Source organism: Meles meles, chromosome 10 (genome assembly GCF_922984935.1).
Source record: "Meles meles chromosome 10, mMelMel3.1 paternal haplotype, whole genome shotgun sequence".
In the NCBI taxonomy this organism is placed as follows: domain Eukaryota; kingdom Metazoa; phylum Chordata; class Mammalia; order Carnivora; family Mustelidae; genus Meles; species Meles meles.
This window is the reverse complement of record NC_060075.1, coordinates 93,217,985-93,238,238: the sequence shown is the minus strand read 5'-3', so window position 1 is coordinate 93,238,238 and position 20,254 is coordinate 93,217,985. Positions and strand designations below refer to the sequence as shown.

General features: G+C 43.4%; 1 gene segment (V, D, J or C); it reads left to right on the top strand.

Annotated features, from left to right (window-relative positions):
• Positions 1-13,277: 13,277 nt before the first annotated feature.
• Positions 13,278-20,254, top strand: part of LOC123952184 — a 60,991-nt gene continuing 54,014 nt past the window's right edge. Inside the window, 2 exon segments of the C gene segment in view lie at positions 13,278-13,430; positions 13,525-13,836. Coding sequence covers positions 13,388-13,430; positions 13,525-13,836 — 355 coding nt within the window.

Sequence of the window (20,254 nt, the reverse complement as noted above, 5' to 3'; positions counted from 1 at the left end):
ATCGGTCCACCAGCTCCCCAGCCACCCAGTTCCCATGCCTCTGGGTACAGCCAGCATACACCTTACAACTGCATTCTTGAACTCTTTAACCAGACACCGGCCTTGAAGTCTTTATTTTATGCACCTGGAAGCCATCATGCTTGTTACCTGACATTTGTGTGTTTTTCATAATAGGCACAATAAAAGCAATCAAAAGTCTTCTTTGGCCTCCGTGTAATTTATTTGGTGCTAACTGAGAGTCCAAAGTAAAGGACAGCCTGACAACTGAGTCTTCCAATTCAGCATCACTTGTAATAATGGTCAATTCCACATTTCTAATTCTTTCTCTGAGATGGTCCTTATCATGCTTTCCTTGGAGCACTGATCCTAGGTGAGCCACAGACAGTGAAGGTTTCCAGGTTATTTCTCCTTCAAAGTTTAGCAGATTCAGACTCATTTGGTTTAATACACTCTGGTGGTGACATTATAACATGTTGCATGACTGGTGGCTGTGCTCAGACCTGTCCCAGTGTGTCACAGGCACTAAATTTCCTGATGTCACAAGAATCCCAAGAGATCTGCACTAACACTGAAAAGGTAGAATGGCTGAGGGGTTAAGTGCTTGACTTCTGAATTCCATATGCTTGGGCTTAAATCTTGGTTCTATAGCTATTAAACTCTTTGTGGCATAATTTTTTCATTTGCCAAATGGAGTTAAAGTGACCCATCTCTTGGAGTTGTGTGGATAAAATGAGTTAACTTTCCTGGATACCTGTGAGTGCTCAACAACATTAGCCTCTACTGTTGGCAGCTCTAATTTAGAAATAAGAGAAACACTCATGTACACATGCACACACACTAACAATTAGGGCACTCATTAATATGTATGTGTATATTTCTACACACATGGATGTAAAACAAAATATTCAGTGTGTGGTAAGTGGTGAAAAAGGTAGTGATGGTTTATTTTTCTATTTTTGTTAACAAATCTATTTAATGTAGTAACTTCAATATATTAGAATTTAAACAATATCTCATTTAAAATCGGGAAGGATTTTTTCTTAATTTACAATCAGATTCAGTTCTTGTGAAACAGGTGCTTTTGTAAACCAAGTAGAGGTTCCCATGTGGAAACAACATAAAATCCACAAGATACAAGAAAGAGAAAATTAAATTTTGATCTAGTCCTTGTCAAAAATTTCTTCAGACCTCTTAGGACAAATGTCTGGGCCTTTACTCAGATATGTGGGACTATTTCTGCACGTGGAAAGCATGGAGGCACAGAGAGGAAACTAGCAAATTACTTAAGTCGTGTGGGTTAATGTCACTGCTAGGGTCCTAGGCGTTGTGTCCTGTGGCTCCCAACTCTCTAGCACTTTCCTTCCCCAACTGGACCTAAGCTGCCCTGTACTGGGAGGTGCAAAGAGGGGGAGGGTGGTGGTCCTGGAAACAGTGTGGGTGGAAGGAGGGTGCTATGTACTCCCTCAAATGTGGTTGATTCCTGGAAGTGCTTGAAGTCATACAGGCCCATGCTGGTTGGGGCTCTCAAGCACTGGCTCTGGTGTTGAAAGATGAAATAAGAACAGTTAAACCACAGCCAACTTTGCTCATTTCCAAAAGGCCACAGCTAATGGAAAGAAAATATCCATTTGCACACATCCTTCTTCTCTCAAATATATGTGTTTGGGGGAGGGTGTGGAGCAGAGGAGGGCTGTTCAGTGATGTGAGCATAAAAAAGAAGTGTCCACACCCACACCTCACCTAAGCATGGAACAGAGATTGTGTCCAATCCCGGGTCCAATCTGTACAGGCCTTGGGGAATCAAAACTCTTACTGCAGAGATCATTGCTTTGGCTTTTACAGTCTGATTTCACAAAGCATATTCTCACCATGGACTTCTCTCCTCTTGTTCTATACAGAGCACCAACATCTGTGTGAGCTTTGGCTTCCGTGAGCATGGGCCCCGTGTTATTCCTTCAGCCCAGCATGTGTGAGAGAGAGCTCTTTCTCAGGGTCAACTGTAAATTCACCTCTTGCCTAGACATCATCAGTGGACCTGGTGTATATGTGACTCTCCACCTACACAGGATATTATGTGACCACACCACCGAATTCTGGAGATTTGGGTCCCAACGCCAGAATGTACATACCCTCCTCGCCCCCTTCTCCACCTCACAAAATTCTTTCTGGTTAATCCTCAGACTCCCACACCCCTCCTGGTGGCACTTCTGTCATTTGGTCTATTCTCAGAAGTGAACAGATGGAGCTCACCTGACCTGCACAAATGCACACCTTTGTGTCATTACATCCAGCGATTTTTCATTCGTGAAATAGCTCTGACAAAATAATATTCGTTTTCCCATCACACATATTTTTCTCTAAAACCAGAAAAAGTCTAAAGGTCTAAGAATAGAAAAAAAGTCAAATAATTATTATATTTCTATGAAACATTTTGCACTAAAATTTATATTTATGTATTAGACAAGAATTCTGTAAATACTCATGCTATGATGCAAAAGCAAATATGTAATGAAAAACCTGTATATCCCATAAGACCATATTTATAAAAATAAAAACCTGTGTGAGTGTGTGTGTGTGTGTGTTTGCAAATCAGAAAGTGAGGAAAATAACAAGTTGATTTCCGTCATTTCTGGATCTTCCAAAATCTCTACAGCAAAATGACTTTATTACTTTTACATTAGAATTTAAAACAAGATATGAATAATAGCGGCGATATGACCACAATTATGTGAACGTGCAAACACAAAATGAGAAAGAGACAAACTGTCCCCAGTGATGTGTCACAGAGTTCACAGGTTCTGTGATTCTTGTTCTCTGCACATTTTTTTAAAAAGTCTGTGTTACTGTCACAATCAGGGAAGGGACATAAAAAAAGTAGCCACAGGAAGATCAGGGTAGCAGGTGAGGGACAGAGCCGACTCACACACGAAGGAAGCAGCCTGCGTCACAGTTGGTTTAATCCTCTCAGATAATATACCTCAAGTAGGATATTTTCTTTTCCTGAGAATGTCTGATGCATTATAGCCAAAACCCTATCTGGTACAGACAAATAAATACCAGAGAACCTTAAGAAAAGATGTGTTCCACATCTTACCTCATCAATGTCACAGAGTTCAGGAGAAGTTTGTGGTAAAATACATAGACAAAGGCATCGCTGTTGGGAGGCTTCACTTTCCAGCCTATTAAACTGCTGTAGAGACACTGGGGCAGATCACATGCCTTCTCACCCGTAAACGAGTCTGAGGAGATGGTCATCCCACGTCTTCCTGTTTCTAGGCTCACTGCCCACCTGTCAAGATAATGGCGTTTGAGCCTCATGGAGCTGACATGTCTTGGGATTATTTGGGAGTTCTAAATAAAGCCTAACATTGGATGAAAACATAGTAATATGTAAAGCTTACGTAATTTAAAAGTGAAAGTTAGCAAGGTCCTCTTTATGGTCAACAAATCTTCCCATGAATGAGAAAAATAAAACTAGACTAGAGCAACAGAAGTGACTATTTAGGTGGTTGGGAAATGTCCAATTTGACAATTGTCTGACAATAGTTTATATCTGAAAACCTACAGAATTCAGGAACAACAGCAGCACTCGTCTACATTGCTCCTGTTCTTCCCTCAGCTTCCACATGGAGCATCATGAGCCAGAAGTTTCCTCCAAAATAGGAGAGGCCTTGTGAATGGGATCCAAAGTCACACAGTGTAAGGAGCTGGGTCAATCTGGGATGGGAGCGATGCGAAGGTGAGCTGACAACTGTGTGGTGTGCAAGCAGGAAGGCCGGGGGCTCCGCTGGTCTGCGCTTGGGGTCATGACTGCAGCGAGCATGTGCTCGGCTGAAGCTGTGTGCGTGCTTAGCAGCGACTCAAAAGAGCCCAAACCAGCCACACACGACTGCTGACACTGACGTGATCGTCTTATGCAGAGGAGCCATGAAAAGACTCAAACAGTACAGCTGAGAAGACTTACACTTGAGCATGTACAATCTATGTGCTAATTGCGTAAAATAGGAATGTGCTCCCCAAGACCTACAACAAAACCATTTGGCAAAAGTGAAGTCTTAATCAAGTTGCTGGGGCATATCCCTAAGAAACCTTGGCAACCATGAAGCTGTGTAGATGCAGGGTGATTCCCAGGACGCTAGGCTGAAAAATAAAATAACTAAGAAAGAAAACAGGAGAGTCATGAGCAGCCATATACCGCAGGAGATTGAATATCACAGATTAAGTCCAAGCAACTTTCTCAGCATGCAAACAGCAATGAAAGCAACCTTTTGGGAAAAAGTCACAATCTCAAGTTGCTACAATATATTTTCAAGAAAATATTTTTGAATAAAAAATGATAAGACCGTCAAAGAATCACAAAGGTGTGGCCATTGTTAGGGGGTAATAACCCCTACCACTCAATACAAACTCTGAGCTGTGCAGTTCCTCTCTATAGGAGACAAATACTTAGAAGTAGCTATAACAAGTTTATGTTCAAAAACACGTTTAAAATACTCAAGAGGATCTCAGCTCTGTTCTTGGTGGCTGCTAAGGCATCCCTCCAGCATCCTTCCTTGGAGCCCACAGTGGGGGAGGGGCGCCTTCCCCACTGGGCTGTGGCCCCAGGAAGCCAGAACCCGAGCTTCTGCGCCTCGCCCTGCAGCCAGGCCCATGGCATTGTGAGCCTGCAAGGGAGCCCTCCTTGGCTCGGGGGACTCCTGGCCCCTCCCTGCGCCATGCGCCCATAGCTAGGAAGCCTGAACTCACCTGGGCACTGAGCCCTTAGTGGCCATCATCGCCATTGCCGCCATTGCAGGGACTGCTGTTGGCGTGGGAGGCGGGCGCTAGAGGCCTGCAGTTGGGCTGTGGCCCTGGGCCCTGGGCTCCCAAAGCACGCTCTGCATACAGGGCTAGCAGGAGCGAGCTCAGCTTCAGCCTGTGCACAAACCCCATGTGCACGGTGCTGCTCTGCCTGGACCATGGTGACTGCGACTTCCTGGAGCTGCTGGTGGTGGACAGGAACCAAAAATAAACAAATAAATGAAATAAATACTAAAAGGCAAAAATACATATTGTATGAAGAATACCAAAGTTACAACACAAACATGTATTTAAAAGAAATAAAATCTAGAATAGAAAAGTTGTAACCTGAAATGAAATATTCACTAGAGAGCTTAAGAGAATAGTTTCATTGGCAGAAGAAACAATCTCAGCACAGAAGAACACCTCCAACCTGATAAAGGGCATCTGTGAAAACCCACAGCTGACATCATAGTTAATGCTGAAGGACTGAATGCTTTTCCCCAAAGAACAGAACAAGACTGGGATGTTTGCTTTTGACATTTCTATTTAACGTGGTAATACAGATTCTAGTGAGGGCAACTAGAAAAAATACAAAGATCTCTAGCAGATTAAAAAAGAAATGCCAAAATGTCTTCATCCACAGATGATATGGTCTTGTTTGTCGGTAATTCCATAGAATCTACACGCACACAAATCCAAAAGTAGAATTCATGAACAAGGTCAGCATCATCACAAGATACATGATCAATGTACAAAATATCAGTTGGATTTCTATATACTGTCTTGACCACTTGAAAGTGAAATTTAGGAAACAATTCCATTTACAATAGAACCAAAAGAAATAAAACATTTAGGAATTAATTTAAAAAAAAGAGCAAAGCTTGTATGTGGAAAAATATAAGTATTGCAGAGAAAAAATTAAAGACTATCTAAATAAGTCTAGAGAGGATCCATGTTATGGATTAGAAGAATCAATATTGTCATGATGGTAGTTCTTAGCAAATTCATTAAAGATTCAGTGCAGCAGGCATTTGGGGCACAAGTTAACAAGCATACACTAAAATTACCATGAACACCCAAAACACCTTGAAAGGGAAAAAGTTAGAGGACTGATAATGTTCACCCTTAAGAAGCACTGGGCAGAAGGGGCTCACCGAATATTGTACTTGGATGATGAGACTGATGATGCTGCACACACAGAGGGTGTGGAGAGCTTTGTCACTGACACATCAAGTCTGAGGGGCTGCAGGCAGGCCTTTCAAGCACAGGCTTACAGCACCTATGAAGCCACGGAAGACCCGAGGGTCGCTGACTCTTAGAGTTGCTGTCTCAGCTCAGCCTGACTGGTTTCCATCTCTCTTTCCCTGAGGGACAGGGCTGTTCAGATGCTCACGGTACTTAGTGTCCTAGGACTGGGATCACCAGGAACAAAGAGGTGCAGGCTGTTTCAGGTGTTGGAATGTCCTTTCCCCCAGGGCTCACACTGTCTTCTAGGGAAGCCTGGCCTGACAGCTGGAGAGAGGAGCCACGTTCTCTCCCCACCTTGTCCTCCACCTGCTCTGGATTTCTTCTGGGCTCACTGAAGAATGGAGACCGGAGACCCACCTCACACACCCCCCCAAGCCCCTACCCCCGTTGAATGCAATTCCCTTCAAATCAGCCCTTCCAGGGTCTTCCTTCTAGCTCAGTCCGTAGCTGCTCTCAGGAGCCTAAACTGGGGGACACTAACTGGCTCTTCTTCTGCCTCTTGAGGTGACATTTTGAAATCAAGTAACCACATCACCATCCAGGCAAGAACGGAATGGGATGATGGGGAACTCCCAGCCGAAAGCCCCTGAGGAAAAATCTGGATGGACAGACATGACCAGGAGAGAGAATTGCAGTCTTCAGGAGCTCACACTGAAAAAAAAGGTTTCAATATTATAGACGGTGATGGTACAGAACATGTGGGAGGCTGGACCTGTGATAGGATCACTTTGGGATAAAAAGGTCACGGCTGTCAACAGCTGACAAACACAAAATCCGGCACCATTTGAATTAGACATTTGACATTGGGAAGGCACCTGTTGCCAAAAGACACCTGTCTGAGCCAGAAGATCCTAATGCCTGGAAGCTTTTCCAGGCCCAGCTCCTGCCCACATCACTCTGTCTCCAGCCCTTGAACACAGAGCAGGCCAATGTGGGTTTCTCCATGGTGCCCCATCCCTCCCTGGCTGGTGGTATTCTCCCTCCTCCCAAGGTCCAGCAGGCTAGTGTGCTGGCAAACTATATTTTGTCCCCCACAAGGTCCAGCTGGGAAAGGTAGTGTCCCCACAGAAGGAACTCCTGAAATGCAGAGGTCTGGCTTCCCTATTTGTTGGGGAGCCCAGAGATCAGCCACAGGACTTTGACCCTCCATCCCCCAGCTAAGATTCCCAATAACATGACACCAGGCCAGAGTCATGTCAGGATTAGACTGAATGACAGCATGGGGATCAGAGGACTCCCAGTGTACAGAGCCCCTGAGCTGTCAGGGACAGTCTTGCTGGTGACAGCCAGTCTGGGCAGCAGCACGAGTGTCTGTCACTGTCAGTGGAAGAATTAATGCAGTGGCTGCAACCAGGGGCACAAGAGCAGCACCGAGGAGCAATGAACTGGGGGGACAGACAGATGGACAGACATGGATTGACAGGAAAGCTGTTCCATGTATATGAATGTAAATATGCATATCCACAGGCAAATCTCTGTAGTTTTTACAGGTATGTATGACACCAAGCCTCTCAGTCTATTTTCTCATTTGAGGCTAGGGGAATGGGGGCACTGCAAGGATGAGCCACTCACCAAAAACTACGACTCACACTAAGTACACAGTTGGAAAAGGCAGTTTTCCTGCTTTGTATTTCTGGGCCCTTCCACTCACTAAGTGACTCTTTGCTGTAATAGACTTCACTTAACTGGTGAGCAATAGGAAGATGATCAGGTGCAGGAAATCCCTGCAATGGCCAGGAGGGGGTGGTAGAAGTCAGTGTAAGTAATAAGTAAAACAACACAGTTCTTAAGTTGGAAGCACAACCTCCCACCCCTGACCCTTCAATTTGGGGGAACAGGTGGTGGGTGATGGGGAGGGCACGTTTTGCATGGAGCACTGGGTGTTGTGCAAAAAGAATGAATACTGTTACGCTGAAAAAATTAATAAAAGGGGGAAAAAAAAAATAAAAAATAAAAAACTTTTAAAATTTTTAAGTTGGAAGCACATTATTTAAAACAAATGAAAAACCTAATAAGATCACAATTCGCATTCAAAGCAACAACTGAGAGAACATAAAATAATATTTGAGTAAAAAACATCCAAGCAGGTTACATAGCGCACATGCTTCAGTAACCTATTAACCTGGCTGACTTGCAGTTCTCGGTAAGCTCTTTTTAGTGGGGCCACTCAACCTCCCAAAGACTCTGCCATCTTCAGAATGGGATGAATTACACCTACTTTAGACTTGCAAGGAAGGAACCCATATGTACCATGTATCGCATTCAATAAAGTGTATTTGACGTTATTTAATGGATCAATGCTTACTGTTACGAACTTTAAAAAAATTACTCTCTCTAAAAGACAAGCAACTATTACTACACCAGTGCTAGAAGAATTCCTGCTGTGTTCTGAGGTCCCGCACGGTTACCGGAATGACTGCTCTTCAAGAACAGCTTCTGCTCTTTGCTCCCTTGACATGTGAGAGATATTCCTAAGTTCTGTAAACCTCTCTGAAATTTTTCTCATGACCTTACTTACTCTTAATGCTTAGAGCTTAAAACTAACTCTCTCTGTCTCTGTGTATGTGTGTGTGTGTGTGTGTGTGTATATATATATATAGAGAGAGAGAGAGAGAGAGAATTCTACCTGTATAGAATGGATGCTGTGACAGGTTTTGCATTTGTTAATCTTGTGTTTAAATCAAGGCTCCATTAGTTATGTGACTGCACAGATGAAGTATTTTAAGATTTCAATGAGCTGTCCTGCCAGATCTGGTTGTTATATCTATGTTGGTGTGCTATTATAAGAAAAAAGAGGTTATAAGAATCACATCGTACTTCGGACTGGCTGATAATATTTATTTACAAAGTGACTAACTCAGTCCAATCCTTGGCCCATGGTGTATGGTGTCTGGAGAGTGAGCATTATTATTCCCATTTACAGGGATTTGACCAAGGACACACACCTCCAGGTGGCAGGGCTTGGACTGGAGCTGTCATTCTATCCTTGTCAGTGCAATAAACCCTCCCAGAATTAGGAGGTATCATTCAGACTCTCCCAAGTGTCCCATTTGGCAGCTCTGAACTGAGAAGGACATCCCCCCTCAGCACATCATTGATCAGATGACATCGTTGGCGTGGAGGGAGCTGGGCTCCCAGGCTGAGCCCCATGGCTGGACATTCCTGACGTCAGCAGGTCTGGAAGGCTGCCAGGCATGTGGAGTCAGTCTGAACCTGCTGTTCCCTGCACACCGTGAGCACCTGGCACCTCAGAGCCTGTGGGAAAAGCAGGCAGATGCGAAGCTTTGGCTGAGGTTCTGAAGTAGATTCTTCTTATTACCATTTTGTTTTAAGAAGACTCTTGCTGCTTTAGTATGAGATCAATTTTATATTTTCCTAATTTTGAAACCACAAGTTGGAAGGTCTTCCAGGGCTATAAGACACTGAGCTTGGGGCAGCCTCCTGTCCCTGACACATGGGGTCCCTGAGGAAAGGATAGTCAGCCAGAGTCTCTTCCCTTCCCCCCTTCCCGGCTTCTGTGATGACACCTGTCGTTTGTATGCTTTTTGATAATAACCATTATAACAGGTGTGAGTGAGGTGACATCTCTTTGTGGATTTGAACTACATTTCCCTGAATTTCAGATAAACAACAAATAATTTTGTACTTTGTGTCCACATATTGCATAGCACTTTGCAACTTTTCCCCCCAATAAATCTGTTAACCCTAGGTGAGTCTGCCTTTTTCCTTGAGGAACAAAAGAAATTATCTAACATATTAATTTTCTGTGCACATACACACATACACTCACACACTCCCTCACACACATTTCCATATATCCTTTGAGGAGAATCAAATGTATACCAACATAATTCATCTTCATTTCTTCAAATAAATTCTATTCAGGGATTATCAGATTTGTTAAACTATTTGGAAAGTCCAATGTGATGAATTTTCAAGGAGCCTGTCATCATCTGTGGACTGAGAGTACCATTGTGCCTACAGAATTTTATTATTGTCAAGGATTACAAAAATAAGTTTATATTTGGAAAGGCACCTGGACCTGTGCCTGACACGTGGGGGGGTGCTCTGCATGTAGTGACTGAATTTAAATGCCAGGCATTTAAGTTCACACAGTAGAGTAAGTTGCACAGAGTAGAGAGGAGGGGGTGGGGTTCTAATCCCGCCTCAGCTGCGCAAGGTCCTGTCATGTTGAATGAGTCACCTGAACTAGGGAGCTGTTTTCTCATCTTTAAAGATGAGGACTGATGAGGCTTCTGGAATGGGGGCTTTCCTTTTCATCTTAAATGTCTAAGCCTCTGTAATCCTATAGCTTGTGAATGGCCAGGATACTACCAATGACCTGTTTTTAAAAATGGGGTTCTTAATCTAACAAATGAGAATTATTTTTAATAAAAACTGTGTATTCCACACAAATTATTAAAACATCTAAATTAAAGATGAAAAGAATATCTTATCTAAAGTTCTCTCAACCAAACATATCAATGGCTTTCCTGTTTTGGGTTTTTAGTCTTTTTGTGCTCGCTAAGAGTTGACATCACATGAACATCCAATTTATTCCCTCTGACTTAGTAAAGAAGTCAAACTGGATTAGATCTCACATTCTCCCAGGGTCAGAAGGGAACTGTCCCTGTTCAGGGAAAGCATGCCAGCCTCTCAGAGTTTCAGTGAAAATTCCAAGCTTCAGCACCTGACTCTTTCCACAGTGACTGCCTGAGTCCACACCTGTTCTGACCCACTGTCTCTCCCCTGCAACTGAGGTCTGAGGGCATCAGAGCAGTTTCATTCATAGCAGCTGCAGGATGACCTGGAGGTATAGGGAGTGTTGCTGCCTCAAGAGCCACCTGATTTCTCTCTTCCTGGAGAACACAGGGTCTTGCTCAGGAACCTCCACTCTCTACATGAGTGTGGGGTGAAGTCTTAGCTACCCTTTGTGTCTTGCTCAAAAGTTTCCCTTATTATTTTTTTAAAATGTGCACATTTTTTCACAATATGACCTTTCAGCACCACTTCCACAAGAGCACAGATGTACCACAGCAGGAAGAGAAGTAGAGGGACACAATTGTCACCTGTTGAAATTCATTTCAGGCCTAGGATGGATCCATTCCTGCCTGGAGTTCCAAGGCAACAAACTGAAACTGAGGTAACTTCCCTGTCCCTGTAAATGCTGCCCTTCACCAAAAACACAGTATACCCAATTAAGAAGGCACCAAACACCAAGAATCTGCAATGATTCCCCTGTTCTAAGTAAGATCAGATATGCAACCCCGGCCAATCAACCTAAGCCAAACACCATCTCCTTATCCCCTGACTGACCTGCTATTCCTCCCTTTACTGCGTCTTAGTCTCTATTAAACTCCCTCTTGCCCAAAACCCCTGGGGCAGAGTGCTCCCCGGCTTTTGAGTCTCTGAGCTCCCCAATCCATGGACTGTTCTCCTTTGAAGAAAGGGCACCACACCCTACAGGCTGAGTTGTTTTACTTTTGTCATTTGTCTCAACCAGGAGAGCATTTGGCTGGAGGTTTGGCAGGAACTAAGACTGCTCATAGCAACAGGTGTTGACCCTTTAATGTCAGCAGTGTTTGAAGACAAATGGGAACAGTAATTGAGAGAAACAGAGTTCTGAATGTGGACAATGTGATATAAAATTTATTTTCATAAAAGAACAGAAGGTTATGGATTTTCTCCCCCAAAGGAAGATGTCCTTTTTGGTGAAAATCTAGAAAGAGAGAAAGCAGGAAGAGAAGAATTCATGGGCTTTCTCACCGCCCACACTGCTCATCTTCCATATGCAAACTCTTTCCACCTGTTGTTATGCTGTGCAGATGTCAATCCCCATGGTCACCACCATTCTCACTCTCTTCCTTGCTTAACATTTAGCAGAGCTGCCCTAGACACCTGCTGAAGGTCTGAATGATGGCCCTGGATTATTCTTTTAGCAGAATATTCTAGTCACCACCTCACCAGCTCAGCACAACCTCAAAGCCTGCATTTTGGGACACTTGAGCCTTGAATCTTGGCTAGAGCTCAGCATGTGTTCCTCTCAGTGTTTACCCAGAGGAGGAGCTCAGGAGCTGGTTCTCCTAGTGGGTGTGAAGGACCCACCTCCCTGCCCCAGCCAAGTCCCCTTGCTGCCTTCTCCTTCCAGCCAAACAGGCTATCATTAGCACAGCTAATTACCATAACTAGACCCAGGAGGTCCTCCTCTACTTTAGATAACAGGCAAGGAAACTTGTACTTACTTTACTACCTTTACCTCTGGAAACTTCATTTCAGATGCCGATGCCTTTCTCAGCTGACCCTTCCCGAGGCCCTGCCTTTACCATTTCTGAGGATCTCACACTGGATCTGACAGGTCCTGCCCCCTGGTCTCCTCTGCCCCCTGGCCCAATGCAGGTTTCTTCCTTTGACCACACACAAACACACACACACACACACACACACAACCTGGTTTTATAGGACTATTATATTTCCTGAAATTCTACACTATGAGGACCCCAGAAATCATCTACTGCAACCAATCCAGTTTCAGATGAAACACCAATCCCCAACATTTCTCGAGCTTTTTCTATGCATCTGGGACAGGCCACATGCTTTACTCCCATTCCCTGCTCGCTCTGCATGCAACCTAATAAGGTCATTTTGACCAATGAGGAAAAGGAGACGACTAGCTAGCCGAAGACTGCAGAGCTGTCATGTCACGTTAGGGCATTTATCTTCTGAGGAGACCTCTGGGAGAAATGCTCCAGGGCTAGCTCAGGCGACCTGTTGCTTTTTCAGCAGGGATCTCTACCCTGTGCTTACCCCTGTCTCCAGTGCAGCCTGCATACCCATTGCTTTGTCAGTACTGAGTGGCCAAAGGAGGCTTGAGATGTGTCTCCAGCCAGACCTGGCTCACATCCCCACCTAATTCCCTGTAGGCATGCAGCCTTGGAAGAGTTACTCAAAATACCACCCAGGAGTTCCCTATTTCTAAATTGAGGGTAGTAGCATTCATCTCAAGGGTGACTTTCCGGATTCGGTCAAATGAGAAGCAGAAACCAGTTAGTGTGGTGCTCAGGTCCAGTCAAGGATTGCTGTTATACCACCGGTGCTCTCCTTGCACCAACAGTCCTCAGTGATTCTCATCCGCCTAACCGTTGATGTTCCCTCCTGCCTTGTGGTCAGACCTGCCCCAGCCCTCTGGCCCCTCCCTCTCTCCTCCCAGCCTCTTTCTCACTAGTAACTGCAGGTGCCTCTGGGAAACAGACACTCAGGTCTTCACCTGCCCTCTGCAACACACCCAGGTAGTCTCTTCCCAGAAGGTGCAGCCAGGAGGTCTCCCAGGGTTTCTTTCCACCAGGTGGGAGACAGAACCATGCTGGGTCCCCTTGCCATCCTGTGTGCTCTCCTGTTTCCCGGTAAGTCCTGACTCTTCCCTGGTGCAGAGTTAGGGGACACCCTGAGGTTCCTGGCCATCACTCTCTCACAGCTGTTCCCCTCTCCCCTCGGCAGGCGGTGGAGCATGGCTCAAGGTGAGTCAGACTGCTTTGTTGGTGGCACAAGTGGGCAGTTCAACTACTCTGGATTGCCAACTGGACAGCTCGGTCATGTACATCCACTGGTACCGCCACCAGGAGGATACGGCACCCAAGAGGCTCCTTTATCTAGACATGTTCAGTTCCAGTGTGCAATGGGATTTTCCCATGAAAGCGGAAAAAGTCAATGCCAAGAAGGGCAAGGATCGCTCCAGCTGTACACTGTCGGTGCTGAAACTGGAGAAAAGCGACGAGGGCGTATACTACTGCGCTGCCTGGGAATACCACAGCCTTGTGCTCTGACCAGATCCCTGAGCAAAAAGGTCTCTGTCTCCCAGGGCACTGAAGACCTGGCACATTCCAATGATTCTGGGTTTCTGGCATTGTCCTGGAGTCAGCTCTCAGCACTCCGACTCTCGCTAATGCCCCTTCCCCTCTGCACTGGTCCACTGCACAGAACCCTGGAAGCTAAGGGGCCCCTGGCATGCAAAACCAAGTAGCTGTCCAGTCTGGAGGGACTGCTCTGAAGGTCGTCTAGCGCAGCGTTTCTGAAGCATTTGGAGCAGAATCTGTGCGGCCCAATGGAGTGGCCACTAGCCGCTAGCCACATGTGGCTCCTGAAAACTTGAAACATAGCTAGTTCAACCTGAGATGGGCTGCTTGTGGAACATACAAGCCATGTTCTGGAACTATTAAAAAAAATACATGAAATACCTTCTTAATAATTTCCATGTTAATTACATGTTGAAGTAATGAAGTCGCCCTTGAGATGAATGCTACTACTCTCAATTTAGAACTGGTGAAATCCTGGTTTGGATATCTCACAGCAAAAATAATAATAATAATAATAATAATCCTAGAACTTATTTGTTTCATTAACTTTTTTTAAAATGCAACCTTAGAAAATGAGTCTCATATTGTGACTATCTTTATTTGTACTGAACGGAGTTGTGACAGGCTGGCGATTAAAGATTCCGGCCATCACCAAGGAAGAATGTGGGAGTAAAATATTGTGCAAATCATTTCAGATAGAGACTTACCATAAAATGATTGAAAACTGAAACAGGAAGTCGATTCTTGATTCCAGTTTTCAAACTGCTGTCCTGCCCACGGCTTATTACTTTGCAGTAGAAACTCAAGAGCAAAGCACAGAAAACAGTTGGTAGAACTAACTTCTCAGCACCCTCATGCACTGGCGTACCTGGTGCTCAACTCATGTGGGTGGACATGATCCTCAGGCAGGTTGATGCAAGAGCCTGGATGAGACCCAGGGCCCTCACTTCCAATTCTCCTTGAATGTTGCTCCATATGGAATTTGGGGGGCCTATTCCTTGGACTTCTGTTCTGTCATCTCTACAGGGAGGTAGTTTAACTACCACAGTAATGGGGTTGATCCTCTGTAATAAAGCAAAATTATACCAATAAGATATCACGATGTTTACTAAATTTTTATAAAATTTATCAACTTCTTGAGGGAAAAAAAGAAAAGAAAAACTCTATTACTGATCCTCCAGTACCAAACAGGAAAACACCTGCTGTCATATGTGGGGGAAAAGAAAAAGCTCTCTGAGGAAGTCTAAGCTGAATTAAATGCCTTCCATTTCAACTGAAGATTCAAATTTTATGTACAACTTAATAGCACTGGTAAACATGATTGCTGAAAGGAAAGCCCAAAACACTTGTAGGTAATTAGTCCCTCAGATTCATTGACTCCTCATCTGTCTCCCTGAGTTTTTGCACTAGGAGATTTATATTTAAAATGTGCCTGTTTGTGAAAAAGGCTATTGCCCCTTTCCTCTAATGAAGCCTGGGTCAAGACGAAGACCTCCAACATGTACAGGAGGTGGAGGAGAGGGAGGGACAGAAACTTACTTTTGCTCTGTTTTGGGGATATTCCTTCATTTGCCTTCCCCATATCCTAGCACTGAACCCTTTCCTCTCAGTGCCTGACACCATAGGGAAGTGATTCTGAGACCTGAGTATTAGAGAGAAATTAGCTAAATATGAAGACACTATCAGAGAAGTCATCCCAGGTCAATGTAAATCTGAGTTTTCAACATAGGTCCATAGTGTCTTTGAGTTACAACCTAAAAAGAGAGTGGCCCTGTGCATGGAGCAAACAACCCCTATGTGGAGGGAAAAACAAGTCATATTTGGAGTCATTTCCTCTAGCTGCCCTTCTCCTTGTGGAGAATTATTATATTATATTATATTATATTATATTATATAATTATATTATATTATAATAATGTGGACATTATTAGAATGTACAAGACCAAGTATGGTGGTGACGCCATTGATGTTTGCTGAACTAGGACTGTCATTTTGACTATTAGAGAGGGATTCACATTACCTCATGGGTGGGGGATTTTGCATAGAGGGATGCTTGAAATATCCTGATGATTTGATCTCAACTCATTTATTTCATTTTTGAGATGGCTGAGACACATGATTTGACTAATAGATGCAGCATTATATTATGAAATTAATGCTGAATAATGTCTAAGAACATCTCATAAAATCATAGTTTCTTTGTTTTATTCTTTTTCTTCTTTATATTATTTATTTATTTGACAGAGATCACAAGGACGCCGAGAGGCAGGCAGAGAGGAAGAGAAGCAGGCTCTCTGGTGAGCAGAGAGCCTGATGCGGGGACAGATCCCAGGACCCTGGGATCATGACCTGAGCTGAAGGCAGAGGCTTTAACCCACTGACCCACCCAGGCGCCCCAGAAAATCATAGTTTCCATAATTCTATTATCCATTACCAACTGATCACACACATTAGTACTGTGGAAAAATTCTTGTCTGTTACATCAGAGTCATCTTCTAAAAATCACAATTCTGAAAATTTCTGGGCACACCTGGGGATCTATGTTGACTGTTTTGTGTTGGATGTTCTTTATGTTCCACTCCCTAGAAGGGGTTCAGGAACACAGTTTTGGGTAGAGGAAAGGGCACAACTTGGAGACGTCACTTCTAAACATTGGGAACAGGAGAGTTTTTACCATGACACTCATACCCTTATTGATTCATAGAAAAACCTGTATGGCTTTTGATTTTTTTAAGAAAGTTACTGAAAAACAGTATTCACATTTACTTAACATTACAGTTCTTCCATGTTATTGAGCACTTAGACGTACCATGTGATTTCTGATGGTTAGAAATATTTGGAATAGCCTCTGTCTTAATCACTATTTTCCCCCTCTTCTCCATCAAACTTTGCTTCATTTACAAAACAAAATCTTTTTTTTCTGCTGATTTGTACTGGCTCCATGTGCCAAGTTAGAGACAAGGTTCATGTTGGTGGAGCTCAGTGTACCTTCGTGGCCTGAGTGTTTCTTTCCCCCTCTGCAGAACAGATGCCAGGTATAAACAGTGACACCAATTCTGAGTCTTCCAACACTGCATTTTCATTTCCTCATTTTTTTAAAAATCCCTTTTGTCTACTTGCTGATGAGAGAATGAGACCCTCTCAAGCAGAATAGTACACAACCATAGCTTTATTCAACACAGTTGTTTCCCACTTTTATTGCCTGAAAGCCTTTCATAGAAGGTTGCTAGAAAATCAGCCTCATGTGTTCATCTGGATATGGAGAGAAAGATACGCTTTCAAGTATGACCCCGTGTTTCTTCTGCTGTGGGGGCATGGATTTCTCCCCAGGCAAATTAATAGTATGGGTGCTGAGGGGCACAAAGAATGGATACTGTGAAATTTCTCGTTTCCTCCTCAGGATTAATGCTCCACTTCCCCCCCTCCCAACCCAACCACCCATTGCTCTGTGTCCCAGGGTCCTTGATCTTTGTAGAAACAGTCATGGGAATCTTTTTCCCATTTTCAAATGGAAAGTTGGCCAATGGAACCTGAAGATAAAAAAACCATCCCCATGTCATCTGAAAAAAGCATTTCTTCGTGGACACTAGATTTCCAAGCCAGTGGACCCTGGGAAAAAGAAACAAGTCCCTCCAGTGGGTTAGTTGGTATAAAAGGGAATGACTTCTCCCACATGCACCTCTTGTTCCTGAGCATGAACCTCTGGGTATGGCGGGAGTTGGCACTATATGTTGGCCCCTCTGAGAATGCAGGCCCCCTTCAGGGAGGGAGCCCAGACCTCACTCTCTTCCACTTCCCAGTCTCTTGCTGATGCTTCCACTGACTGGTAACAAACAGCAACCAGAGGATAAGGAAACCCATCTGTGCAGTCCCTGAAGGTCCACCTTGTAATGCCCAGGGCAACGTAAGGAGAGATCCACTGTCCACGTGGAGGAGCAAAAGAATAAAAATCAAGTAGTCGTCAAGTATGTGGGTAATATTTGCCCCCAAATAAGGAAAACAAATTGCAGAGTTGGGAGATTTTATCTAGTTCCTTTCATTTCACCTTCTACAAAGTCACCAAAGTCCCATCTTTAACAGAAGAGGATGGGCCCTGGGAAACTGGACAAGTATTGAAAAATTATCATTAAATGTTGTGCTTTTCTAGTTCACTAGCTTAATAGAGAGGAACGTATAGATTATTTTTAATGCTTTTGTTCTTCACTTAAATGAGGGATTCTTAGGGATTTGTCAAGTTATTAGGAAAGTCATCATCACCTAAGTAGCAAAGAAAATAAAGAGATCTCTATCTCTGTGTCAATAAATGATTACAGGGCTTTATGAACGAGTGTTACAATGAATTCAGTTCAGTGTTCTTGATGTTCTTTAATACAATAAACAAGTGTACAGTACTGAACCAATCCTAACTCTTACAAAAAGAAAGTAGAGAAATGCCTGCCACTTTCATAATGTCAACGAAAATTCTGCTTCTCATATTGGTTATAATGTATGTATCATTTCTGTCCTTCCTTCATCTACCTTTATGTCATGTATGAGTTAACATTTAAATGTCTGATCACAAACTGATCATTCCTATCTACTGTGAGTTCTGTCCCTTTGGTTTCTGTTTTTTACTTTTAAATAGAAGTTACCAAACAGTTACCGAAAATCTAGTTTTATTCTGGAAGTGGTAGAATCAGTATTTGTAATCCGTAGGTCAATAGATTTCTTTGATTCTTTTCTTTGTTCATTCAAAGAAAAAGAGCTAAGTTCTTTATGAAATTTAATAAACATAATATTCTGATAGGATGTTAATAGCTATTTTTTACTGAAAATTCCTTATGTAGTAGGTAGGCATTGTATTAAGCAGTTTATATACTTCTTGTTATGTAAAGCCTCAGTATTTGAGGAAAGAAGAAAGGGAGTCTGATGGATATCAATGTACCCCCCACAGATGTCACTAACTTTGTCCTAAATGTCTGGTTTGACATAATTTCCCATTGACTTGCATTCCTAGTTATAGACTATTATGTTGAAATGGTGTGGTTATCTCAGAGAGAAGTAAGCTGTTCAGAGATTTTCAGTAATTGTGAAAAGCTCATTCTCCAGGTTCTGGCAATGAACAAAGTGGAATTCCATCCATTTAGCTGCTAGCCAATATGCTTGATGTTCAGTTTGTGGAGGAAATCATGTGATCACCATGAAAATCCTGCAAATACACTTATATCATGGCAGAAAGAATTGATGCTTCGACAAGAACAGAATCTGCAGGGTGGAAACTTTACATCCCATGGCATGGTGTGAATCAGTGGTGGTGGGTTCAGGGCCGGTTATTGACAAGAAGGTTCTGATGAAGCGACCAGTCCTAAAGACCAGCTGGGCAAAGGGCTGGAAGAGGGTGGGAGGAAGACCAGAAGAACAAACTCTCTCCGCATGCATAGTGATGTCAACATGAGAATGAGCAGGAGACAAACAGAGAAACAGAGACGATGAAGAATGTGCCCAAGGAGATTGTCCTAATTTGAAAGAAGCTGTTCCAAACCAGAGGACACTATTTTCAATTGGTAAGGTTAGAACCTCCCTCCAAAATCAGAATGAGGAAGAAATGATTTGTATATCTTATCAACAATAATGACACTTCCTTCCCCTGTAAGGAACCCGGAGCTGCAGCCTCTGTTCGGTGTTACCAGTGTGCCCTGCTCATATATGCCTAAAGGAGGGAGCACCCTGGGCCCCAAAACCCATCCCATGCCCACCCTCCTCTATACCCTGAGCAGGGCTGTGTCAACCGGGAGCGAGAGTGACTTTTTCTAATTATTCTGCAAAGGATGTGGCCTTTTTTGTTTACTTAAAAAAGGAAACCTCTGTGCTAAGAGACTGTTCAGAAGGTAGTAACTACATGAGTTATGTAGACAAGATACAGCGTTTAAAAATAAAAAGGCTTTCTGACTCTAAAAATAAACTAATTTACAAAAAAGTATTGTCAAAGAATGAATGAGCATACTATTGTTTGAATCTAGGAACCAAATTTTATAATTTAAAGCCTTGAGGAAATCTGTCCATCATGAGCAATACAGTAAAAGAGCAACAACAACAAAAGTCAGCGTTTGCATAGACCCCATGGGTCTCGGACTGTGGAGTCAGAGGAGATCAGCTGGAGTTTCTCTAGTTGTCTTCTGTGGAAGAGATGCTCCCTCCCCAGTAACTGCTTTGAGATTAAGAGATGAGAAATCCAAGAACTAAGCATACAGCCTAGAGGAGGACTTGGTATTATCATCAGACATCAGTTTTAAATTTCACATCTGTCTCTACTCCTTACCATGAAATAATTGGGACAATTAATTTGGGAAAGTCTTCCTTGACACTCATTTGCAATATTTCTATCTATACTAGTT